The sequence below is a fragment of the Venturia canescens genome, chromosome 3 (assembly GCF_019457755.1).
Source record: "Venturia canescens isolate UGA chromosome 3, ASM1945775v1, whole genome shotgun sequence".
Taxonomy (NCBI): Eukaryota; Metazoa; Arthropoda; class Insecta; order Hymenoptera; family Ichneumonidae; genus Venturia; species Venturia canescens.
The window spans coordinates 20271108-20298739 of NC_057423.1; the positions used below are offsets into that span (position 1 = coordinate 20271108).

Here is a 27632-nt window from a genome sequence, read left to right on the forward strand (position 1 = left end):
ATAAATTGGTTAGATACGAACAAAAGAGCGCGGCTTATTGTTTATCCAACCGCATTTTCCGAAGGAGTACGGCCGTCAGCTGCCCGAGCTTGGCCGTGCTCGGACCATCCTCGTCATTCATAGCGTTGAGGAGCAGCTCGCCCAGCTGCTCCATGCGCGGCGTGCTAGTAGCGGGCGCGAGGGCTGTTGTCGGTGTCGGTAAGCGCTGGGCGGTTACCGTCGCTGTCCGTTCCCGCGTTGCTATGGCCGGCGCAGTTGGAGTTACCGACCGTGAGTCGGGTCGGCGAACGGTTGAGGTGTCGGACGGGCGAGCGGTAGCACAGGCGCTCGCGGATGTTGACGGGCGAGCAGTTCTGCAGGCGCTCGCGCGTGCTGGTGGGGGCTCGCTTGAGCTTCGGGGCGCCGACTGCGTGGCTTGACCCCTGGCCTCCCATCGCGTAAGGCAGCCGCCCGCGTGCCTCGCGTACGCTTCCCCCTGTACGTATAACCCGCACAGGGGGCAGGCCACCTTGCCTTTCCTCCTGCCGGTCCGGGCGATGCTCGTCTCCAAGCATGCCGCTACTCCCGGACAACCTCGAATTTTTTCGCACACTGGACACGGCGTGCGGGGGTTGGAAGGTCCGATGGGAGTAACCTTTCTCCCTTCAAGCCGCATTTCCACGCCGGGGGGTATTCGCCGAGATGACGACCCCTCGTGCGGCGGACCCGTGGTCGCGGATTCGGGCGTCGGTGTGGGCCGGTGAGTTATCACGAATTGTCGCGCCGCGGGTATGGCGTCCACCACCGAGGCAGCGGCCTCATATTCGGTATCCTGGGTTGTCCCCGCGTGTTTCCGCACCTCCGGCTGATGTTTCGCCTCCAAATACACGAATAATCGGAACTTGCGAAAACACGCGCGGAGGTGGTCATCGTCCCCCGCCGTATCACATAGGGGACACCAGTCGGGCAACCCGTCGCCACTCCGCTGCTGGCGAAACGCAGCGAGGCACATGAACAGATCGCAGCACTCCACTATGGGCAACACACACACCGGGCACTCGCGACGACGTACGTAACGCTCGACAATAGCCTGCATTTTCCTCTTTTTTTTTTTTTTTTTTTTTTAAAACGGTTAACTAACACCCACTTTTTGGTCACACACGTGAATAGGTAGTCCTCTGAGTATGCCGGAATTAAATTGAAATTGGAATGGACGTCCTGTTAGCACGAGTGCTCAAACGACAATGAATCTTTCTTTCTTCGCTCGGCTATGCACACAGTTCCTGACGAGGGACGTGGCGGGGAGGGGTATATAGTATACAGGGCATGCTATTGTGAAGCTCGGCTCGACGATGAGTATTCGGCGTCGAGCTCCCCCCTCCGTCTTGACCATCGACACGTGTCGAGAGGCTAAGATTTGGCGCTGAGAGAAAAGCATGCGTTGCCCTGGGCGACGGTTTCCTTCCGCGGCAGCTCAGTCACTTCCATACTCCTAAGAGCAAGCAGGACAGCCAGCTTCTCGTAATATATATGATGAATAGGGCCAGCAAGCCAGCTTGACTAAAGAAACTCGTAAGAGTGAGAAACTGCTGTTTTTCTTTCTCTCTCTTATGCATGCCGATATTCTTCAGTTCTTTCTCCACGGCGAGCAAAGACTCCCCGGCCTTATCGCCCGGGATCAGGTTACCGCTCGCCGCGCTCTCCTTATCGCTCAGCGTAAACGACGGTCCGAGGCCGGGAACGAAGCTGTGCTGGTCCAACGTAGGAGCGACCGACGAAATATTCAGTGTGATGCCCGGCTCATAATAATATATATTTTTGCTGGTGTATGTCCGTAGGCTCGAAAGTGTCGTCGTCGGTGTAGTACCCACACAGTTCGTTTCCAGTTGTAATATACCCATCCCGCTCATCGGGATTTCCTGCATGGGACCGTGTAGACAAGCAATACGGAGTTTGATGGTATTCGTGATGGAGAATAGCCAGCCACCGTGTGTAGGTAGATAGCTCCAATATTCGAGCGGGCTGCTATGTAGGCGGATATCACACGTACGCAGGGTCTCCCGAGATGGGTTTAGGAGCATTCGAAGCTCGCACACGTCCGCGGTGACGTCATACACCGGAATTCCCCCCGAGCAAAGTCGGCGCTCCCCACTCATCTTGCATTGCACTACGTACTCCCTGTCCGCGAGGAAGAAAGTCCGTCGATCTCGGGCAAGGGCGATGTAGGGGGAAGCGGGGGCTACGCTGGCCGAGCCACTTCCGTTCTGGAAACGTTGGGGCACCGGCCACGGCATGATGCGGTAAAGATCATATACCGAGTGGTCCAAAAGTGGTATGTGGACGATGATGATTGCCCGTGCTTCTTGAGACAACACATCCACTCGTGCTAAATGTACGAGGTTTTCAGGTCGCAAGTACGATAACGGGTACGGGAATTCCAATCCACCACTATGCGTTTGAGCTTCATGTGCGATATCGAGGAGCTGAGATCTTGAAATCGCGCTAGGATCGAACCGACCATTAATCGCGGAGCCAATAATCGAAATATACTTTTCGCCCACGCGGATGTAGTTTTCGATCTGGTTAACAACGCGATTCCCGTAATTGATTATTGTAAGGTTGTAGTGCGCGATTGTTGTTAGGTTTGCGAGTGCGCGCAGCTCCGCGTGCATCTCTGCCACGAAACGATATACATCTCTCACGCGCTGGACTTCCGCAACGTGCTCCTGACGTAATTCCTGTAATTTGGATTCGACAATATGCATTTGTTTATTACGGAGGTGTATTGTCCGCTTTTGGTCCTCGAACAACCGATCAATTTGGCTGGACAGGTATGCGGCGTCGTCCTCCGTCGCAGTACCAAAGAGAGACTTACTGATACTCCCAACGAATCCGAACGGGACAGCACGTTTTTTTATCGACTTCAATGGTGGAGTAGCGACGCGTAGATCTTGACGCCCAGTGATTGCCCAGAGCTCGGCAACTATATCATGAGCGCGATCTTGCCGCGCTAATATATAGGCCTTTCGAAGCAGCTGCTCGCACCCGAAGCGACTGTTGTAGCGTTGGCATTCCTCGTCGACTCTATCGATATTTGCACGCTCATTCGGAACTGCCGAAATGAATTTGTAGTAATCTATGTGAAGGGTGATTCGCCAGTCTGCGCGCTGCAGCTGCATGGGGCCCTCATGTTCGTAATACAGGCCCGCATTACTGTCGAATTTGTTGATTTGGTATAAACTCTCCGGTGATGATTCTAGAGAAGATACTCCGACGAAGAGAAGCAACAGGCACGCTTGTCCTACCATCGTTACGCTGTTATTTAAAGGGAATTTTCATGCATTAAATTTATCACATACATTCCTCGGCACAACGACCAGCAATATAGTTTCAGCTAAACGTATGCGATTTTTACTTTATCGACGTGTTTCGCGAATCGCTCGCCGGTGGTTGTCTCGAGGATAACATTATGTTTGTCGGTAATGGACTTGATAATATAAGGGCCATGATATTGTTTATCGAACTTTCCCTTTTTCGGTTCTTTTAGGACGTAGACTGAATCACCGACTCTACCCGTGAAAGGATGGCTTTTACGATCATAATAGCCTTTAGCGCGTTCTTTGGCACGGTTTAAATTATCACCCGCGATTTCTCGAATCTCACTCAGCCGTTTTATTAGGCCAGACACGAACGCGTTGTACGTTGCCAGATTCTCGCCCGACGGGAATTCACTAGGCTGCCTAGCAATTTTTCCGTGTACAACTTCGTACGGCGTAAAATTGGTCGCCTCATGCACGCTGGTGTTGTACGAGAATTCCGCATAGCCCAGGTACCGATCCCATTCATCGCAGCTATTCACGTAGTGCTTAATGTACTCCGTTAGAACAATATGACTGCGTTCCAAGGAGCCATTTGTCTGGGGACGATAACCCGAAGTCGTTATATGGGCTACCTTGTAAATACGAGAAATGTCGTGCAATAAGCTACTCGTAAACGACGCACCACGGTCCGTAAGAATGGCTAGCGGGGCCCCGTGAACATTATATATCCGACGGACCAGTGCCTCGGCGATAGTTGATGCTTTCAAGTCGGGAATCGCCTCCGCCATTATATACTTTGACAGGCCGCACTGCATAGTTAATATATGTCTGTTCCCACGGGGGGTAACAGGCAATGGGCCCACAGTGTCAAGAGACACTTTGTCAAATGTATCTACGGGCGTGTCCGTGATTAACATCGGTTCACGAGTCTTTACGCGCACGAGTTTTTGTTCCTGGCAACCTTTACAACAACGAATAAAATTCTGTACCTCGTTCTTAAGGGTGGGCCAATAAAAGCGCTCCCGAATTCGTCTATAGGTCTTGGTCACACCTTTGTGTCCACCTATAAGGTTCGTATGGGCTTCTCTTATTATTCCCTCCCTTAATTCCGAGGCAGGTATCTGGGTTTTCCCGTAGCAAATCGCGATTCTCATACCCTTATTTCCGAATAAAGAATGAACCATCGAGACAAACTTTTCGGGTGCCAGATGGTCTGTAAGGTCACCATACCTGGAAATTCGAAAAGATGTCAACTTCAATCGGGTGAATTCCTGCTCCAGACTCTTAAGCCCGCACCATATTTTTTCCGGATCGGTGCGATCATAATATTTTGTCTTAACAACGACACTGAAAACCCGGTATCGTCTGGACCGCGTTAGAGCGATCTGGCCGACCGACAGATTTTTCTCTTTCAAGACGAATGGGTCGATTAGTCCGAGATCGAGCAAAAGCCTGCTAATCGGAGTAATTAATTCGCCGTCAGAGGAAATGAAGTGTACGTAGTTATCGTTTTTGTACGTGAGACCCTCGCGGTCCCCTACTATGTTGGAGCGAGTCTCAATTTTAGGCGGACAAGGAGCTTTAGGAGTCGGAGCGTCCGATATATCGAAGCAAGGGTCTAGCAGCGGCTCGCACGCGACCCCCGGAATCCTAGCGTCACTCGTGACGTCAGCGTTGCTTAGCGACGCTCGGCCACGTGGTGAGCCGGGCTCTTGGAACGGATTTTGCTTTTCGCCTTTAGGCTCAGCTTGCCGCGGGCCCATGCGAGCGAGCGAGACAGCAAGGCCGATGATGAGAGTGACGTCATGGAAAACCCGGTGGCGGCTTCAACGCTACTGCACGAGTCCGTCATAGGGAGAGACAGACGCCGCTCCGACTCGCCCCCTCGCCCCTCGCTCGGACCGCCGATCGCCCGTGTCGCAAGTGTGCCTGAGAACCGATCCCCGCCCTCACGCGCATCAGCTGGGAGGGTTTACTCACCCTCGTCTTCCCCCCCCCCCCCGCGTCCCTCCGATACTCCGGCGGTCAACCAGACTGTCGCCCGTCGCAGAAAAGGAGGAAGGCGAAAAGCAAAATCCGTTCCAAGAGCCCGGCTCACCACGTGGCCGAGCGTCGCTAAGCAACGCTGACGTCACGAGTGACGCTAGGATTCCGGGGGTCGCGTGCGAGCCGCTGCTAGACCCTTGCTTCGATATATCGGACGCTCCGACTCCTAAAGCTCCTTGTCCGCCTAAAATTGAGACTCGCTCCAACATAGTAGGGGACCGCGAGGGTCTCACGTACAAAAACGATAACTACGTACACTTCATTTCCTCTGACGGCGAATTAATTACTCCGATTAGCAGGCTTTTGCTCGATCTCGGACTAATCGACCCATTCGTCTTGAAAGAGAAAAATCTGTCGGTCGGCCAGATCGCTCTAACGCGGTCCAGACGACACCGGGTTTTCAGTGTCGTTGTTAAGACAAAATATTATGATCGCACCGATCCGGAAAAAATATGGTGCGGGCTTAAGAGTCTGGAGCAGGAATTCACCCGATTGAAGTTGACATCTTTTCGAATTTCCAGGTATGGTGACCTTACAGACGATCTGGCACCCGAAAAGTTTGTCTCGATGGTTCATTCTTTATTCGGAAATAAGGGTATGAGAATCGCGATTTGCTACGGGAAAACCCAGATACCTGCCTCGGAATTAAGGGAGGGAATAATAAGAGAAGCCCATACGAACCTTATAGGTGGACACAAAGGTGTGACCAAGACCTATAGACGAATTCGGGAGCGCTTTTATTGGCCCACCCTTAAGAACGAGGTACAGAATTTTATTCGTTGTTGTAAAGGTTGCCAGGAACAAAAACTCGTGCGCGTAAAGACTCGTGAACCGATGTTAATCACGGACACGCCCGTAGATACATTTGACAAAGTGTCTCTTGACACTGTGGGCCCATTGCCTGTTACCCCCCGTGGGAACAGACATATATTAACTATGCAGTGCGGCCTGTCAAAGTATATAATGGCGGAGGCGATTCCCGACTTGAAAGCATCAACTATCGCCGAGGCACTGGTCCGTCGGATATATAATGTTCACGGGGCCCCGCTAGCCATTCTTACGGACCGTGGTGCGTCGTTTACGAGTAGCTTATTGCACGACATTTCTCGTATTTACAAGGTAGCCCATATAACGACTTCGGGTTATCGTCCCCAGACAAATGGCTCCTTGGAACGCAGTCATATTGTTCTAACGGAGTACATTAAGCACTACGTGAATAGCTGCGATGAATGGGATCGGTACCTGGGCTATGCGGAATTCTCGTACAACACCAGCGTGCATGAGGCGACCAATTTTACGCCGTACGAAGTTGTACACGGAAAAATTGCTAGGCAGCCTAGTGAATTCCCGTCGGGCGAGAATCTGGCAACGTACAACGCGTTCGTGTCTGGCCTAATAAAACGGCTGAGTGAGATTCGAGAAATCGCGGGTGATAATTTAAACCGTGCCAAAGAACGCGCTAAAGGCTATTATGATCGTAAAAGCCATCCTTTCACGGGTAGAGTCGGTGATTCAGTCTACGTCCTAAAAGAACCGAAAAAGGGAAAGTTCGATAAACAATATCATGGCCCTTATATTATCAAGTCCATTACCGACAAACATAATGTTATCCTCGAGACAACCACCGGCGAGCGATTCGCGAAACACGTCGATAAAGTAAAAATCGCATACGTTTAGCTGAAACTATATTGCTGGTCGTTGTGCCGAGGAATGTATGTGATAAATTTAATGCATGAAAATTCCCTTTAAATAACAGCGTAAAGATGGTAGGACAAGCGTGCCTGTTGCTTCTCTTCGTCGGAGTATCTTCTCTAGAATCATCACCGGAGAGTTTATACCAAATCAACAAATTCGACAGTAATGCGGGCCTGTATTACGAACATGAGGGCCCCATGCAGCTGCAGCGCGCAGACTGGCGAATCACCCTTCACATAGATTACTACAAATTCATTTCGGCAGTTCCGAATGAGCGTGCAAATATCGATAGAGTCGACGAGGAATGCCAACGCTACAACAGTCGCTTCGGGTGCGAGCAGCTGCTTCGAAAGGCCTATATATTAGCGCGGCAAGATCGCGCTCATGATATAGTTGCCGAGCTCTGGGCAATCACTGGGCGTCAAGATCTACGCGTCGCTACTCCACCATTGAAGTCGATAAAAAAACGTGCTGTCCCGTTCGGATTCGTTGGGAGTATCAGTAAGTCTCTCTTTGGTACTGCGACGGAGGACGACGCCGCATACCTGTCCAGCCAAATTGATCGGTTGTTCGAGGACCAAAAGCGGACAATACACCTCCGTAATAAACAAATGCATATTGTCGAATCCAAATTACAGGAATTACGTCAGGAGCACGTTGCGGAAGTCCAGCGCGTGAGAGATGTATATCGTTTCGTGGCAGAGATGCACGCGGAGCTGCGCGCACTCGCAAACCTAACAACAATCGCGCACTACAACCTTACAATAATCAATTACGGGAATCGCGTTGTTAACCAGATCGAAAACTACATCCGCGTGGGCGAAAAGTATATTTCGATTATTGGCTCCGCGATTAATGGTCGGTTCGATCCTAGCGCGATTTCAAGATCTCAGCTCCTCGATATCGCACATGAAGCTCAAACGCATAGTGGTGGATTGGAATTCCCGTACCCGTTATCGTACTTGCGACCTGAAAACCTCGTACATTTAGCACGAGTGGATGTGTTGTCTCAAGAAGCACGGGCAATCATCATCGTCCACATACCACTTTTGGACCACTCGGTATATGATCTTTACCGCATCATGCCGTGGCCGGTGCCCCAACGTTTCCAGAACGGAAGTGGCTCGGCCAGCGTAGCCCCCGCTTCCCCCTACATCGCCCTTGCCCGAGATCGACGGACTTTCTTCCTCGCGGACAGGGAGTACGTAGTGCAATGCAAGATGAGTGGGGAGCGCCGACTTTGCTCGGGGGGAATTCCGGTGTATGACGTCACACGCGGGACGTGACACTATCTTTCATTTGAATTTTGAAGAAAAAGGATAAATGAAATCTGCTCTATTAAGGAAATCTTTACGTCAGTTGTTTCTTGGTATGAAGACTTGGAAAAAATCGCCAAAGGCCAAGGACAGACCGGTGACGAAATATTTCCAGTACAATTTTGACGAAAAATAGATCTTATTTCGTGGAAACCAACGTTATAAGCCGAAAATCATATTACGGCCCACAAGACGCATTTCTTCATGCTCTTGGGTTCCCAATAGACAAAACATATTAGAAGACAAGAAGAAAAATCACCAGAGTCCAAGACCAAACCAGTGCCGAAATATTTTCAGTACAATTTTGAAGAAAAATTTGTCTTTTACGTGGAAACCAACATTATAAACCGAAATTCATTTCTCGGGCCTATCATCCCAGATTCCTCCATGCTGTTGAGTTCCTAATAGGCATAACATATTAGAGTATAAGGAAAAAAATCGCCAAAGTTCAAGGGCAGTCTTGTGACGAAATATTTTCACTACAATTTTTACGAAAAATTGGTCTTTTATGGTGGAAACCAACTTTATAAGCTGAACATCATACCGAGGGAAAATAAGATTGGGAAAAGTACATTTATGGTCCCTTATTTGCTGATAATTTCATGAAAAAGATTATCCCATAAAAATTGTTCGTATGAGAATGGAATCTATAAAAATATACTAAGCAAATAATTCATAGAAATTTATACTAAAATCCTATAACCGTCATAAAATAAATGAGGAACTTTTGAGAAAAAAGGCGTGATATCAAACCATAAACTTCCCCTAGGGAAAAAAAGGTTGGGACAAGTACATTGATGGTCTCTTGTTTCTGGATGACATAGAAAAAAGACTCAGAACCAGGAAAAAAATTCTATAGAAATAATAAACGAAAAATTGAAAACTTCAAAAAAATTCAACAAAAATAAAAAATAATCGAAAAAAATTCTGTAAAGAAAAATAAAAAATTTTCAAAAAAATTCATAAATATTGGACAAATTGAAAAATGTACTATCCAAGTTACATGCAGTATAAAAATGTATGATATCAATTGGAGGCCAAGTTGTTATTGATAATTTGGAATATTTATCGAACATATCGGAAACTTTAATTGAAATTCATGATAATTATTTTCGAGAAAAAAGTTAATGAAAAAAAGTCATAACGGAAGTTACGTGCAGTACTAAAATGTATTATATCAATTCGAGGTCAAGTATTTATCAGTTATTCGAAATATAATCTCCGGCGACAAATGAGCGTTGAGAATCCTTGTCGGGCTCACAACGTTTTATCAAAATTACTAAAAAATTAATGGAAATGAAATCATTAAAAATTCACATGAAAGTCATTCGTTACTTCAACAAGGTACACACTTTAAATAATCGATTCCCCTCCGATTTTCAGGATCCCCTGGTTATTATTCACAACATTCAACTTCGATTGGATCGGTACAAATTATCTTCAAATACGTCTTAAACGTACTTGTCCGGCCCATCACTTTTTATTCAAATTACTCATTCGAAAACAAATCAAAAACGAAGTTAATGCGTGTTTTAATATTAAGGAACAGTAATTCCAGAGAAAATAATTTTCCTTCGAATCACTCTTGTCAAAATAAAACGAAAATGAAAGATGAAGTTGATTAATCTATTTATATTATATGGAGTCATAATTCACAACAAAATCATTTTTCTCCAAATTCCAGGAATCCACGTGTCGTACTCGACTAGTGATATTTATCAAAATGTGTACGTGACTATAGAAAAAAAAACATTTCATGGCTGAGTAGGTTCGAAAATTTCTAGTAATGTGCCTGATTATTTCTCATTTTCATTGGTTCTTACCGAATGGTATGTGTTCACTGAAGAAAATGAGAAGTGGATATTGCTATACGAACTTGCGAACAATCAAGTTCAAATTACTTGCAGATATTATTTTTATTTCTATCCATTTTATTATATTTGTCATTATAGAACAGTCCTGATTTGTTTTCGAATGAGTAATTTGAATAAAAAGTGATGGGCCGGACAAGTACGTTTAAGACGTATTTGAAGATAATTTGTACCGATCCAATCGAAGTTGAATGTTGTGAATAATAACCAGGGGATCCTGAAAATCGGAGGGGAATCGATTATTTAAAGTGTGTACCTTGTTGAAGTAACGAATGACTTTCATGTGAATTTTTAATGATTTCATTTCCATTAATTTTTTAGTAATTTTGATAAAACGTTGTGAGCCCGACAAGGATTCTCAACGCTCATTTGTCGCCGGAGATTATATTTCGAATAACTGATAAATACTTGACCTCGAATTGATATAATACATTTTAGTACTGCACGTAACTTCCGTTATGACTTTTTTTTCATTAACTTTTTTCTTGAAAATAATTATGAGTTTCAATCATCATGAGTTTCAATTAAAGTTTCCGATTTTCTCAATAAATATTCCAAATTATCAATAACAACTTGGCCTCCAATTGATATCATACATTTTTATACTGCATGTAACTTGGATAGTACATTTTTCAATGTCTTCAATATTTATGAATTTTTTTGAAATTTTTTTATTTTTCTTTACAGAATTTTTTCGATTGTTTTTTATTTTTGTTGAATTTTTTTGAACTTTTCAATTTTTCGTTTATTATTTCTATAGAATTTTTTTCCTGGTTCTGAGTCTTTTTTCTATGTCATCCAGAAACAAGAGACCATCAATGTACTTGTTTTTACTTTGTTGGAATTGAAGTGAAAATTTTCCGTTATGATCAATTTAATCTTTTTAATGGAAGAAAAATCCACCATTGCAAAACGAAAAAAAATATTGATTGCCTCAGTTTCGAATTGCCAATAGAAATTTTGTAATCAAGCACTTTCGAATAATCTGTCATGCGTTTACAGATTATACGTTTATACTGCCTTTCTATACTTTTGTAGTCCCTTGCTCTCCTTTGACATTCCTGTTTTGGGTTATTTTATTATATTCTCCAATAGTAAACATCGACAAGTCTGATGATACAATCAGAGAGAGAGAGAAAGAGAGAGAGAGCTGATGAGAAAGAACGGAGGCATGGATTTTTTTTCTAATGTTTCAGAATCCTGACTGATCTCTAGTCCTGTCTCTAGATATATATAGAAAAAAACTCTAACCTTTCTAAATATTTTATACCATCAATCCGAATGATGTTGACAATTTTCAATTTGTCTCCATTACATATAACACTGTTGGATTCCTCGGCCTTTATTTCTCTTTTTTTCTTCTTCACTTTTTTTCACCACTTTTACCAAAACATTGTCCTGCATTTATCTATTTTCTACAGAACCGGAAAAATTGGAACAGTGTCGGTGAACTATCAGATTCGCGATCTTTATAACCTTATCTAGTTAGCATTTCTAACCCTAGAACGCATGACTGGGGTGTGAGCACACCCCACGCGAACTTCAAACCACGCTCCCGTCCTAACAAGCGACATTATCGACTGATTATCGACGGATTTTTTTATATATAAATTCAATTGAAATTAGTTTTATCGTACATCATTCTTTTCGTTATAAAAAAACGAAGAAAATGGTGTAGGATAAAGTCAGTTTAGCATCGTAGGACCGGATTTATAAGCAGAAAAAGAGTGGGGTGCGTTCAAACCCCGGTCATGAGGTTGAGGGTATGAAAAAAGGCACATGAGGTGTAGGGCTAACATACCATACGTCATATCATAACGAAAATATATAGGTATATACTTGTGCTACAGACCGAGATATCGGTGAACTGTTAAATTCGCGATCTTTATAACCTCATCATCTATCAGCATAAACAACACACCATACGTTATACGTCATGAAAATATATAGGTATATACTTGCATTATGGCACCAGAAAAACAATATATAGATATATAAAATGTATTATGGCACCAGATTTGTCACTAAATAAAACAAATAAACATCAAAAATGTGTGCGAAAATCCGAGACCATTTTTTGATGCAATTAAAAAATAAATAATTAATATCTCTTCAACGCATTAAGCTACAGAGTTCGAAGAGGTCACAATCGAAAGAAAAAAAAATAAAAAATATGTCAACTTATAATCTTCTCCGGAATGCTATAATTAATAAATTATTGAAGAAAGAAATTTTGAAAATTTTCGATAACAATTGGAAACGCTATCGCTCCGGTAAAGAGTCTCTGGCAGCAACTCGTCATATATATAAATGTACTTGTTTCATCGCTGCCGCGACTCTAGATTATATTTCGCGCCTCGTTCTCGAGATTACAATGTAGTTACCCCCGAGTCCGCTAGATGCCACAACGTTCAGAGCCTTTAAATGAAAATTTCTAGGGGGCGCCTGTCCTACAGCGCGTCCGTCATGTCTCATATTCTTTCGTTGTGCGCTAGAAGCAGCATCGTGAGGAGCCAAGTTAGAGAAAAAGTATAGAAAAAGAGTGAAAATGGTGAAGAGAAAGAGCAAGGAAATTGAGGAGATGAACAAGAGACTCAAGTTATTGCAGGAGTCACTGAATAGTTTGAAAGAATCGAGTGAGGAAGAAGAGGAATCGTGCGGAGACACATCGATAGACGGCGACGAAGAAGATGGCCGCCGGATCGATTTAGACGGTAAGAGAAATTATCATTTCGCGAACGAAGAGTCATAATGGAAAAACGATGAGTTTGCACGAGAGGCAGAACAAATCGTAAAGCTACCCTGATGAGCTTATATCTGAGGATAAGACAGATCAGAGGGAAAGCTGATGAGCAGGCACGAGAGGCCTGACAGGTCAGACTGTGGAACAGTTAAGCTCGTACGAGAGACGAGATGATTGGAGGTCCAACCGTGACGACAAAGAAATCATGTTCGGACACGCCAAGAATAGATCGACCTAAAATTAAAAAGGTTTACCAATATGTAAATAGGTATATGCGTAAAAGTAGAAAGCAATATGTCTACGCATGTACACGGAGAAAAGAAAATAGTACTGGTTACCAAGCCAGATGGTACTCAGTGCTATCCGAAAAAAAATAAAATTTCAGACTCAATTCAATACTATGTGGATAGCACTGGTTACTATTTAGATGCTACTCAGTACTATCTCGGATGTTACTCAGTAACATCCAAGATTATAAACCGCCAGATGGCACTGCGTACCATCCAGATGGTAACCAGTAATATACCACATAGTACACGCTCCTTTGTGACGATGTTACAGAGTCGTATCTTGCATGCGCATGCGCATTTCGCGTGTTGTGATTAACGTGCAATACCACGGGAATTTATTTTTTTAGATTGTTCCAACAATTGTGTTCAAGTTAATTTTCTGATAGTGAAATATTTAATTGTGATAATCACTACAATATTTATAAGGTATGTATAAACAATTTTTGTCAAATAGATTTTTGTTTTCATTCGTGTCAATAAGACCTAACCTTACTTAATTCCCGCTTGAAATTTCCAAAACTATATTTGTGTTTTTATTTTAATGAAATATCTAATATTAAATTATTCATTATAATTTTTGAAATAGAAATTGAGAATTTTTTTTTTGTGTGTGGAAATATTCTTTAATGACATAAATCGATGAAGTGGTTTATTGCATGTAAAGGTTAGGGCCGACTGTCGCATGCAATGATTTTCTAACGTTGTTTCTGAGTTGTATTACTATTCCTAACTTTGTAGGCGTGAAAAATACTATTAAAATGAATTCAGCAAGCTCTTCAGTCACAGAAGAGTCAATTGTTGCAATAGATCTGGAAAATACCACATTTCCACTGGCCTTATCGCATGCTTCTCAATCCAAAGAAAATGTTGATCCACAAGCATCATTCTTTACATTACCAGTCCAAAACACTTTTCGAGTTTTGTGTGAGAATTGCCAAACTGCATTAGACTCTAATTCGGTAAAATATTTACCTGATCGCCAAGATTTGGTATCATATTTGAAACAAAGTTTCAAAGGTCAGCTAATACTCAATTATTACTATCTACATCAAAATTTAACGGATTCGTTGAGTAATAATTTAGCGGAAATCGCATTGAGTCGAGAAATACATATTATTTTAATACGAGAAAAAGTCGACGCTGATAACCCTCTGAAAAAACTCGAGTAAGCATCTTCTTTATTGATTAAACTTTCAATGAGAAGCACATTATCTAACTTATATTTTATCGTTTATTATTTTGCACGATTATTGAGTGTTCATAATGTATAGCAATGAAAAATAATTTTTTTTAACTTGAATTTTTTAGAGTTTCAACCAAAATTTTAAAAAGTCTAGCCAAAGAAATCGGTCCGTTGTTTAACGAAAGGCCTGGTACTTACTACAATCCTGGAGCCACTGATGGAAAAAATAAAATAAATCCTAGTGGCAAATTACAGAGTCAATTAGGATATGCTCGGAGACTCTTAATTGAATGTGGATTGTTACGTATCAGTCGTCGTAGCTCACTTTTAAATGAAGACAACGGTAAGTATTTAAGTTGTAAACAATGAAATTCGATTTATGAATGATAATATTACATGATACTTTTACGTAAATTCTGATTCATTGATGAGTCAGTTGAATTACCTCAAATCTAATACAGAAGATTGGGAAAAAATTGCAAAATGTTGGACCGATACATATTCAACTCGACTGCAGATATTAGCTGAAAGCGTTGATAAGCTACTTGAGTTTAGTTTATATCCCTGCTTATCAAGTGATAAAGGAGTAGATTTGGTAAGGATATATTTTAATCATGAAATAGAAAATTCCTTATAAAAAAATTAATTGAAATAATTGATTTCTTAAAGCAAAACTTCTTCCTTGTATAGATCACTTCAGATTTTAAGTGCAAGTTTCAAGACGCTGACAGCTTGCAAACATCCTGGCCTAATTTACGTTCTGCCTTTAAAGATTTTATACTATCTAAACGCATTGATGATGCAGATGCAGCTCCTCAAGTCGCAAAATTGACTGAGTTAGTTGATGGTTCGTAAAAATAATTTCAGTTCAATGTAACAGTTGATTTAATCCCAAACTACATATTTGTAATGGTGATTTTTAGGTGAGCAAGACGCAATGATAATATCTCTACTTCCACTTGCAATAAAATCAAACATTTCCAGCGCTACAAAGCGTAGAAAAGTGGAGACAGCATCGTCAGCAGTTGAGGATAAAACCAAAGATTTGCAACATTCGTACATAATAAAGGTGGAAGTAAGTAATTATTTTTATTAAAAATCAAATTTTACATGAATATGATTATAATATAATACTGTTAAAATGTTTGCAGAAATTTGAAGAGCTTAATGAAAAAATTGAAGCTAGAAGAAAAATACTAATAAGTAACAAAGAAACCTTTTATCCATTTATGGTATTTGTTGGACCACTCTCGGAACCTGCCGAATTTTATGTTGTAGTCGACACTACTAAATTAAAGGTGCAAACAACTGTCGATGCTTTAGACGTAGCATTTAAAATTTTTCTTACAACATCGTGTCAAATTCCAAAGTTCGCAATTAACACATATTTACTCTTAAAGAAGATTATCTACAAAATATCATCTTCTGATAAATCTTCTATTCAACTGCAAAAGGCCATTTCATTTTTTGAAAAAAAATTGAATACAACTTTCAATTAGTATATAATGGATCCTCAATTGTTTGCTCAGACCTTAAAAAATCAAGCTGCTCACTATGTTGCCCGATTATTTAATTCACCTGATTTACCTCGAAATAGAATAAACGATATTACGAATGGTTTTACTGAGTTTTTAAATAATAGTTCGATACTGATTTTATTTTCGCATTTATTGAACAGATTAGAATACTTAAACGAATCACAGAATAATTTACTAGCTACGAAGAGTATGCTGTCATCAATATTAAATTCTTTTGACGGATTAAAAACAGAATATCAATGTTTACAGCATTTTCAGAACACTCAAACCTATATACCACCAATAGAAGTAAAAGTTGCAACACGAAAACGTTATAAGCATGTCAAAGATGAAATTATTTCGATCACTGATAACATTTCCGTTCAATTTATTCCATTACGCATAGTTTTGCAAAAATTTTTTGAGCTGTCGAACATTTTCGAAGATACTATGTCTTACATTAAAACTTTAGAAAATGAGCATACTTTGCAGAGTTATATAATTCAAGGAACAAAATGGAATGAAAAAAAAAAAAATTTGGTGAAAAAGTGGTTTTACCTATTTTATTTTATCAAGATGATTACGAAACAAATAATCCTTTGGGTAGCCGCAAAGGATTAGGTAAACTTGGTACTGTGTATATTATTATACCTTGCTTACCCCCATCTTTGCCATCCAAAATTGAAAATATTTTTCTACTATCTTTGTATAAATGCGAAGACTTAAAGTACGTCAGCTTAAAAACAATGTTGTCAAGAGCAATAAGTGAGCTACTATTTTTAGAATCTACTGGTGTTACAATTTCAACATCATCAGGTCAAAAACAAATTTATTTTTCATTGGCTGGAGTAATAGGAGATAATCTCACGGTTCACTCAATATTGGGTTTTGTTGGGAGTTTTTCATCACACCATCCTTGTAGATTTTGTTTAATAAATCGGACAGAAATAAATAATACGTTTCATGAATCAAAGTGTATACTTCGAACAAATGAAAGTTATGATGACGATTTATTAAAAAACAATCCAAGTATTACTGGTGTTTCAAAGCCATCAATCTTAAGTGATATTAAATCATCTACTGCGATAGATCTTTTAACCGTTGATGTCGCGCATGATGTATTAGAGGGAATCTTAGAGTATGATTTTGGCTTACTTCTCAACTATTTCATAAAAGAAGCGAAATTTTTCTCTCTCGACAATTTAAATAATCGCATTGAGTGTTTAAATTATGGACCTGATGAAATCAGGAATAAACCACGAGATATTAAAAAAAACCAGATTACTGAGAAACATTTGAAACCTTCTGCTGCAGAAGCGTTATGTATTATCCGCAATATTGGTGTTTTAATTGGTCATTTCATTCCAGTTGATAATATACATTGGAAATTATGTATTACGTTAAAAAATATAATAGATATAGTAACGTCACCTGCAGTACACAATGACTTATGTGATTATTTGGACCGACTCATTAGTGAATATTTAAGATTGTTAGCGTCGTTATTCCCTAATTCTCTTAAACCGAAACATCACTTCTTGCTCCATTATTCGCGCGTTATGAAACTCATGGGCCCGATTTGGAATCTCAATACAATGAGAGCTGAGAGTAAAAACAAGCAAGCTAAAATAACAGCACGTACAGCAATAAATCGACGAAATATACCTAAAATAGTCGCTATTAGACATCAGTTACATTTAAGTTATAGATTCACATTAAATCATCAAAACAAGTGTGAATTGGACTGTGAGCTTCATTCTGTTATCTCTATTCAAGATTTACCTCAATATTCTTCTTATTGCCAAACCTTACCGAAAAAAATAACAGAAGAAGTCTACGAAGTTTCATCATTAAAATTCAAAGCACGTACGATAAAAAAAAATACAATCCTGATGGTTGCAACTACTACTGGACCTGATTTCTTTATGGTATTTACTATATTCAAAGATTTTGGTAATAAATTATTCATAATCTCGAGAGACATAACAAATTACTGTATTTACGATGAACATTATCAGGCATATGAAGTTTACCCGTTCACTTTTAATGATTCGCCGAATTGGAAATTAATTACCTTTGATGATTTAGAATCATGTTCTACTTCTCATATTACTGAAGGTGGAAATAAAAAAAAATACATTGTGAAACGATGGGTATAGCAAAAGTTATGACTATTATTATTATCATCATTAAGATGATCATAATTATTATTTACTGTAATTTGTTTCTTTCAAATTTTGTATTGTTCAAGTTACTTAATAAATTGTTTATTCAATCCAACACAGACGTCTTTCAAATTTGTTCAACAATTGTAATTTTCCCACATTTATGTCTTGATGTACTCTTCTTTTCAGATAAATATGATTGCAGTCGTTTGATTGTAGTTTGAAAGTCATTTATTTATTTATATATAAATAAAGTCTTATGATATGCCAGTGGTAACAATGTTATGCAAGTCTTGATTTTGTAATTCACTGTGTACTACGCTTAATAAAACATTGAAAGTAATATGAATTATATAAATATTTAAACTATGCATTCTATTCCAAAAAGTTTTGCTTTTTTTAATGAGAACTTTTCATTATAACACAAAAAAATTATAAACAAATGAAGAAACATTAACTTCAAGCTTAAATTTACCGAGAAAATGATATATTATATTCGCTCGTTAGATATTTAATACTTAATTATGTTAATTTTTTCAATAATTATACGCGAAATAAAATATAAAATTTAATTACGGCATATATATATATATATATATATATATAACGTAAACACGAAATACTGTATGCGCATGCGCATGCAAGATACGACTCTGTAACATCGCCACATAGGAGCGTGTACTATGTGGTATATTACTGGTTACCATCTGGATGGTACCCAGTGCCATCTGGCGGTTTATAATCTTGGATGTTACTGAGTAACATCCGAGATAGTACTGAGTAGCATCTAAATAGTAACCAGTGCTATCCACTGTGACGGTTTTTTATTTTTGACCGTCACTAAAGCATAGAGTATCGGAAGGAGAGCGCTCCCATAGCTCCTGCTCGATACTTCGGCCACACGATTATCTCACAGGGCTTGCTTAGGGCGATAGTTTTGTTAATATTTTATTAATTTGCGTCTTGGAATATATTTTTTTCATGTGAGTGATCCCGGGAAAGATAGAGAGAGAGAGAGAGAAAGGACTTCGCATTCTGTTGTTGATACAAGGACGAGGCAACGGAAATCTCACGGAAGGCTCGAGAATATTCGAGTTGGAAAATATTCGTTTGGCATCGAGGACTTGGTTGTTTTTCCATCGTTACGCCAGGGCCGTCGTACCCGCCGGATTCTCCCGTCGACAATCATCGAACGGCGATCATCGCATCATTCTCGCGAGGTCCCGTAAATTATGCGAACTCCACGGTCCGTTTTCTTGCGTAAAAATATAATGGTCGAGCCAGGGGTAAAATGCATTGACATTGTGTGTAGCATTTCCCGATTTTCAAACTCATTCTGGGGCCCTGTCTAACGCTCGGACCAATTTTGTAATTGCGCCGGACCTGTCAATAATTTTCGGGAGTATTCGAAATTAGGAGAGGGGCGGGAGACAAAATCCTCGTTACGCGTAACGTTCTGGTTCTCGAGGAGATTCTCGTGAAGTATCGAGCAGAGAGGACGTGTCGCGAAAATGGGAAGAAACACCGTGAGTTCCTTCCTTTTCACTTTCTGGTTTGGTTGGTGGGCCCTCGAACATCTTTCCCGGGTCATATTTTTCGTGATCGTGCATAATTAAAAGAATTACCGTCCTTCTCTTCTGTTGAGAGAAATTTGGTCACGATGACGACTCTGTCACGCGTTTCTTTGTCGGCTCTTTCGATTTTTGTTCCCGCGGTCGCCCGTTTAGCGTTTCGTGTTAGTTAAAGTTAAATTTTGTGTCGAAGAGTAATCGTGGCCGTACTCGAGATCTCCAATTTTCGTGTTTCGTGTTTCCAAGTTTCGCGTTTGGTAAATAATTGTTCCCGATTGACGTAAGTTGTTTCCCGGGCTGAAGGGTCGCGAAATTGTGTAATTGAGTGCGTGTGTGAGTGACTGGGTCGGGATGATTTGACGCGAACAACGTTCGATAGCTCGACCGAGTAACCGAATATCGGGGGCTCGGTATTGCGAATAAAACATCGATAATTTCGTTTTCATCTTAAAATTTATTTTCTCGACCGTGAGTAGATCCACGGAGAGAATAAATTCGAGCTCGGTTTAGATTGTAGAGAATGTAGGATCCCGACCAATTTTGTGTGTGAGCGTGCGAGAATTTTGAGTGTGTGAGTTCGCGATTCTTCCCCCGTGGTTCAGTAGAGTCGCGTGATCGTTATATTTTCGTTCTCCCGTGTTAAATCTTTCGATAAATTAAATTTGGATAAACTCTTTTCTTGAGTGAAATAATGTAAATTTGTTTGCGACTGGAACTTATCCCGAGCGTGCATATTTCTGTTGTCATTTTTCTTATAATTTCCGACTTTAAGATTAAATTTGTTATTATTATTTCCAAACGTAATTTTTGTGTTTTAATTATCCTCGAGGTCACCCCGCCCATCCCGCTGATCGCAAGCTGGTCAACTTTATGTCTCTCTCTCTTTGCCGTCGAGTCGCTTTGCGACTGGCGCCCAACTTTAAAATTTCCATCTTAGATTTTGTTTAAAATCGACGGGAAAGAGAGCCAGACTTTTGTGGCATTTTTCGGGGCTTGGAAAAATCCGTCACACCACATAGTATTGAATTGAATCTGAAATTTTATTTTTTTTCGGATAGCACTGAGTACCATCTGGCTTGGTAACCAGTACTATTTTTTTTTCTCCGTGTACATACAGGCACGAAAAGAAGAGATAAAGACTGTAATTAAAAAAAAAAATGGTTTTGTTTTTAGTAAAGTTTATTATTTTCGTTGTCCAGATTTGATAGTCAGAGCTGATAAAGAAAATGTCGAATCCCAGAAGGAAATACATGTAGAGTCACAAAAGGATGAGGAAAATCTTGACATCGCAGTACTTAATGTCCTCGGTGAAGACCCATCAGCATCAAAAGCTTTAGACTTTGACCTCCACACCTCAATAGCAAACAGATGGAAATATTTTGTGACTCACGGAATTTCCAAAGAGGAAAAAGAGAAGCTTCTTGAGAAGTATGCGAAGAAGGAAGGTTTTGAAGCCCCGGAATTAAACTAAGAAATCCTAGCAGTTATGAGCGAATCAGGGCAAAAAAGAGATGGTTTTTTGACAGAAACGCAGCGCCTCGCTGGTTCGACACTCATGTCCCTGGGAATGGCAATATCGTCTTTGTTAGACGAACAGGAGAGCATCGACAAATTAACATTCCTCGAGAATCTTAATGATGCAGCCAAGTTAGTGACAGAAATTCATTTTAAGCAAAATGAGTCAAGAAAGGCATTCATTTTGCTAGGTGTGAGCAAACAGGTGAAAGATCTGTTGGGAAAAACCAAGTCGGACGGGTTCCTGTTTGGCAAAGATTTGAGCGAGAAGATCAAAGAATTCAAAGCTTTGGAAAAGATTGGGCAGAAAAATTCATATATCCAGAAGGGCGTTAATCGTGGTCAGGGACAACCTGGAGGTTTAAACTACAGAGGCCCGCAAGGAAGAAGACCTTTCCAGAGTCATGCGGGCAATTTTCAGTTAGGCAATCAGGGCCGACCAAGATTGTCTTTCAGAGGAAGACAACCTTTCCAGCCACGAGGTCAGAACAACAGGTCCAGACCGAGGAGAGGGAAATAGGCAAACAAGTAGGTAGATTAGCAGGAAGGTTGAGATGGTTCAAGAAAGGCTGGAGATCTATAACGGATGATGAGTTTATTTTAAATTGTATTGACGGATACAGAATTCCATTTAGATCCAAGGTCTACCAGAAAGAAAAGCCTCGGGTGGTTATACCTAGAGGTCAAGAAAATAATTATCAGCAAGCAGTAGAGAAGTTATTGGAAAAAGGAGTAATCGAAACATGCAGGACGAGTAATGACCAGTTTATTTCGTCTTATTTTCTAATTTCAAAGAAAGATGGCACGTACAGGTTTATATTAAATTTAAAGAAACTGAATAAATTCGTGGAAACAAGACATTTTAAGATGGAGGACATACGAACAGCAGCGAAAATGATATGTCCGGGAAGTTTTATGGCTAATAAGATTGATTTACAAGATGCTTATTACTTGATCCCAGTCGATAAAGAGAGTAGGAGATATTTGAGATTTTTGTTCAAGGGTCAACTGTACCAATTTACATGCTTGCTCTTTGGGTTGGCAACGGCACCGCGTGAATTTACAAAGATTTTGAAACCAGTGATTCGTAGTTTGAGGGCCAGAGGCTTTACATCGGTGATTTACCTGGATGATTTGTTATGTGTAGAGGACACTTTGGAAAGATGTAAGAGAAACGTGTTCGAATCACGAGGGTTATTAGAATCCTTAGGTTTCTTAATAAATGAGAGGAAAAGCGAACTAATACCAAGAACGAGGTGTCAATTTCTGGGATTTGTTATAGATTCAGAGAGATTTTCATTAGAGCTGCCGGAGGAAAGAAAGAACAAGCTGTGTAATATGGTCAGAAAATTCAAAGAAATCCGGGAATGTAAGATAAGAGATTTTGCCGAGCTGATAGGTAATCTCGTGGCGACCTGTTTAGCTATAGAGTACGGATGGTTATACACAAAGATTGTAGAAAGGGAAAAGATTAAGGCCCTAATGTCGAACAATGGAAACTGTAACGCAAAAATGTCAATCTCGCAGTGTGTTCAATCAGATCTATCTTGGTGGGAGAGCCATATCAATCGGAGTGCCAACCGAATAAAGACAGGAGATTTTGAGATAACTGTGTTCACAGATGCGTCAGATTCAGGATGGGGAGCAGTGAGAGGAAGCGCGAAGGTGTATGATTTTTGGTCAGGGACGCAGACTAGATGGCACATAAATTTCAAAGAATTATACGCAGTCAAACTAGCATTGCAGAAATTAGCCAGAGATTGTGTAGATTGACAAATTCTTTTGCGTATAGACAACACCACAGCAATTGCTTACGTGAACAAGATGGGAGGTACGAGATTCCCAAAGTACAATGCGCTCGCGAGAGAGATTTGGCAATTTGGTTTGCGGCAAACGGTAATGCGAAATGCAAGATGTTTTGTTCCTGGTTTCCAGAAACAGGTGCCATGGTTATCGACGCTTTTACAATAAGCTGGGCGGATCTTGAATTCTATGCCTTTCCCCCTTTTTCTTTAATCCTACGGGTACTCGCAAAAATAAGAAGAGACAAAGCAGAAGGAATTCTGGTAGTTCCGAATTGGCCAAATCAGCCCTGGTACCCGATTTTCATGAAGATTAGTATAGGGAGACCCCTGGAATTCGGACCGGATGATAATCTTTTATTGTGTCCATACAGACGATCCGAGAGCGCGAGATTTGACATTGTTGGCGGCGAGGGTCTCCGCGCGGCGCTCTTAGAAAGGCGGGTCCCGTCAGAAGCGATGGATATAATTCTATCATCGATAACTCCATCAACAGCTAGACAGTACAAGACGGCCTTAAAGAAATGGAGGAGTTTTTGCGAGGATAAAAAATTCGATTTTCTCAGACCACAAGTGGATACGCTATTAAGTTTCTTAACTTTCCATTTCGAAGAAGGCGCGTCTTACAGTACAATAAATTGTTTGAGATCTGCCGTGTCTTTAATATCACAGGAAAAAATCGGAGACCCGATAATTAGAAGATTTTTAAGAGGCGTATTTAAATTACGACCTTGCCTACCGAAATACTCGTCAACCTAGGATGTCGCGACGGTTTTGGATTATCTGGCATCTTTGCACCCTGCAGAAAATCTATCTTTAGAAGGCCTGTCTAAAAAGACAGTTATGTTAGTAGCTTTAAGTACAGCCAGCAGGGCGCAAACAATAGCGAATATAGAGATTAGAAATATAAGAAAATGTAAAGATGGGTTAGAAATACCTATATCAAGTTTATTAAAAACATCGGGTCCGGGAAAAAGACAACCCGTACTAAAAATTCCAAGATTTAGCCAGAGAGTAGATCTATGTGTAACCACATACGTGGAGAAATATTTGGAAAGAACAGCAAGTTACAGAGGCAACAAAAATAATCTTTTCTTAGCTATTAAGAAGCCATACGGAACAGTTGGGGCCCAGACAGTCAGTAGATTGTGATGAAAAGCAGCGGTATAGATACCTCTGTCTTTTCGGCACTCTACACGACATGCGGTGACGTCAACGGCGTTCGTGAAGGGAGTCTGCCTTGATACGATAAGAAAGACCGCAGGGTGGTCTGAGAGATCCCAAATGTTCGCAAGGGTCTACCAACAACCAATAGGTGATAAGAAATCAGTTTTTGCAAACAATGTTTTCGACTCTGTCTAGTCGCGTGGACATGCATAGGAGATAATTTAATTTTTCGTTTTTTCTATTTCCCATGAGTTCATTTATTTAATTTTTTTTGGTTGGTTCAGCGAGTTGCCTTGAAAACAAAGCTTTATGTTCCCACAGACTATAGGGAGTTTTTTCTCTTCATCATCTAACATTTGTATAATCAATAAAGATATTGACACGGATTGTTGTTGTCTCTAAACCACTACATTGTAATCTCAAGAATGAGGCGCGAAATAAATTATATGAATCGCCTCGTTCGAAGAGATTACAGCCTACCCAAGAAGTATAGTTATAGCAACCCAACCCTTGTGTTAACAACAATCCTTCGGTACTCTCAAAAAATATGAGACATGAGGGACGCGCTATAGGACAGGCGCCCCCTAGAAATTTTCATTTAAAGACTCTGAACGTTGTGGCATCTAGCGGACCCGGGGGTAACTACATTGTAATCTCTTCGAACGAGGCGACTCATATAATTTCGTCTACTGATAAAAAATAGACAAATTATTGATGTTTTTAGTCAGATAGGTATTGAGGGAAAATAACAACACCGGATTAGCTATAACGTAACTAACCCGATACCGTTCCAAAGGTTGCGGAGAAAGAAACCTCAAAGCGTAACTATAAATTCAGATGTCGCAAATAAAAAGTAAAAATTATAAACAAAAAGAAAATTTTCGTTTACGATCATAAAAGATACAAAAACTGCCACTGCATGCTGAAAAATTTGTAACCAAACAGCGACTTTTCCTAGCACGAATGTCAAAAAATATTAGTTGAAATCGTTCTAATTGTTAAGAAGCTCTTTATATTTGAAAAATGGTTATTAATTTCGATAAAACTCCTGAGCCGAAAGAGTATTCTCAATGCTTATTAGAACAATTTTTTAATGTCAGAATTGCAATTTACGAACAAAATTTGTCCTCCGATTGATAATTCAGTGCTGCACGTAACTTAAATGGAATTTTTTTTCAATTGATTTAGTTGGAGAATAAGATGACAAGATGACATGGAGCATCGATTTTCAAAATGTTTTTAACAGCGGCTTTTGATTTCTCACGTTTTATATGAATTTTTTTTTACTTCACAAAATAATTACAGATTTTTTTTTTTTTTAATATAACGTTTTTTTATAATTTTGAAATTTTCATCAATGTATACTTGTCCCGATACTCTTCCTATAATTTACCTTGAGAACTTTGACGACATCCGGTGGAAATTGCATTAACGCAGTGTTGGTAACTCTTCTGGATATTCTTTCCACAAATATTCCAGCTCTAATCGCATGTGCCACCGAACGAAATTTGGGTTTTTCATCAGCTTTGCGTTTCGTAGTTGCCAGTTGTCTCGTAAACGTTGAAGCAAGCCATTCCCGAACTTCCGGTGGTACAGCGTCAGGTTGTACTTCCGAAAGTTCGTCATCTTCATCAGCCAAACGTCTATAAATGACGTTACGAATATGTATTAGTCTTGTGAAAAGAATCATTCAACTGAGTAGAGTGAATTTTTATTTATTGGATTGTGATGATCATAAGGTTAATGTATCATTTGGAATTCATTGTCGCTACTATTTAGGATCGAACAATTTTCGTTTATTGATCAGAGTCTTTCAAATGTAATTTTATTGACATATTAATTGATGCATGAACTGGAATATCGATGGAAATGCTAGGAGCGGGATGCTGTTAGATGAAGTTAAAAAAATTATATTGATTGGTCATTAATTTATGGAACCGTCTGAGTGGATGTTTCGGATGTTTATATCATTTTTACGGTACCTAAAATAAAAATTTCGACAGATGATAATCTTAATGTCACTATAACTTCGGATTGGTCGTATGATAGGTAGGAGATATGTCAAAATATTGAAAGTGTCACTTCAATAGGGAGTGCTAATTCTGAGATCGGGGTTGTGGCCTACACTAATAGGACCAACATGAGCATAGCACAGACACAAGATAGGTTAGCGAACCAATGGATAGATTATGGTGGTCCATAGTTGGGATGATTTCGAAATTTGAACCGGACCAAGCGGAAAAAGTTTCCAAATGAATAATGGAAAAAGCGCTTAAAACTTGGAGCTTGTAGGTTAATGTAAAGTACTCCCCCGAAGACAATGAATATCCCTATTCAATTTCATTGGGAACTCAAACTTACTTGGTTGTTTTTTTTTTCACCAAAAACATCGGAACATTTGAAAATCAGTATACGTCTTCCTTATCGTTAAACATATATTTTTTTTTAATAGAGCGATTCACAACGATAGAACTTTCAAATTATCAACACATGAAAGTTGTGTGTTCAAAGTCGAATATGCGATTTACAAGGAAACATAGGGAGGTCGACCCCTCCGATTTTGATCTAATTTATACAAGTATTAAAAAACCACCCCTCTAGTTTCGAATGATCTTTACTATATTTTCAGTAAATGAAAAATTTCCTTACCCATTATTTATTGCTAAAATGACATAGTAGGATGAACATAGTAGGATGATCAAGATAAGAAAAAAAATATGAGATCATTTTAGCATAGCCAAGAATTTTGAATAAATTTCGATTTCTGCAAAGAATCATGTTACACCTCCAACTGTACTGGCTAAAGAGTTTTGTGACTTCAAGCGTTCCCAGAATGATTTTGCGATTAAGATATTGTTATTCTAATTTAATGCACAAATTCACTGTCAAAATTACACACAAACTTGGCGTGGATGGTTTTCAAATGGAAGCTCGGGAAGACACGATTGATCAAATATACTATTAAAAATTAATGGTTTGATGAATAAAATAGATTCCTGAGATAGTGTATAGATGAAAGAGATTAATGAAGAAAATAAAATAATTAGCAAATATGAATGATTTAATGAATTATTACACAATAAATATCCAGGCGAATGGTTTAAATTATTGAATCAACAAACGAATAGAATGTGGAGAAAGTATGGTTTTAGGAATAAAAGAAATAGACAATCTGGTGAATGAATCAGAGAATGGGATACAGAATACTTGTGATGAACCAGTATATGGATAGGTAGACAAGTAAAAAGTTCATACGTGGCTGGATGAAGGATAACGAAATAAGAAACAAATGATTTAGTGGGCATTGAAATTCGCTCTAGATGCAGACGGATGGAGCATTAGCATTCCTTCGCCGAGCTTCCATTTGAAAACCATCCACGCCAAGTTTGTGTGTAATTTTGACAGTGAATTTGTGCATTAAATTAGAATAACAATATCTTAATCGCAAAATC

General features: G+C 40.0%; 1 protein-coding gene across 12 annotated transcripts in view; it reads right to left on the reverse strand.

The window, feature by feature from the left end:
• LOC122408384 (calcium/calmodulin-dependent 3',5'-cyclic nucleotide phosphodiesterase 1-like) overlaps positions 1-27632 on the reverse strand; it is an 885001-nt gene that overhangs the window by 215366 nt on the left and 642003 nt on the right. For all 12 annotated transcript variants that reach the window (XR_006260480.1, XM_043415134.1, XM_043415133.1 and 9 more), the window contains one exon: positions 25574-25823. Coding sequence is in view for 11 of the 12 variants with exons in the window: in XM_043415134.1 (XP_043271069.1) it covers positions 25574-25823 (250 nt within the window). In the remaining variant the exon portion in view is untranslated. The remainder of the gene's footprint in view (positions 1-25573; positions 25824-27632) is intronic.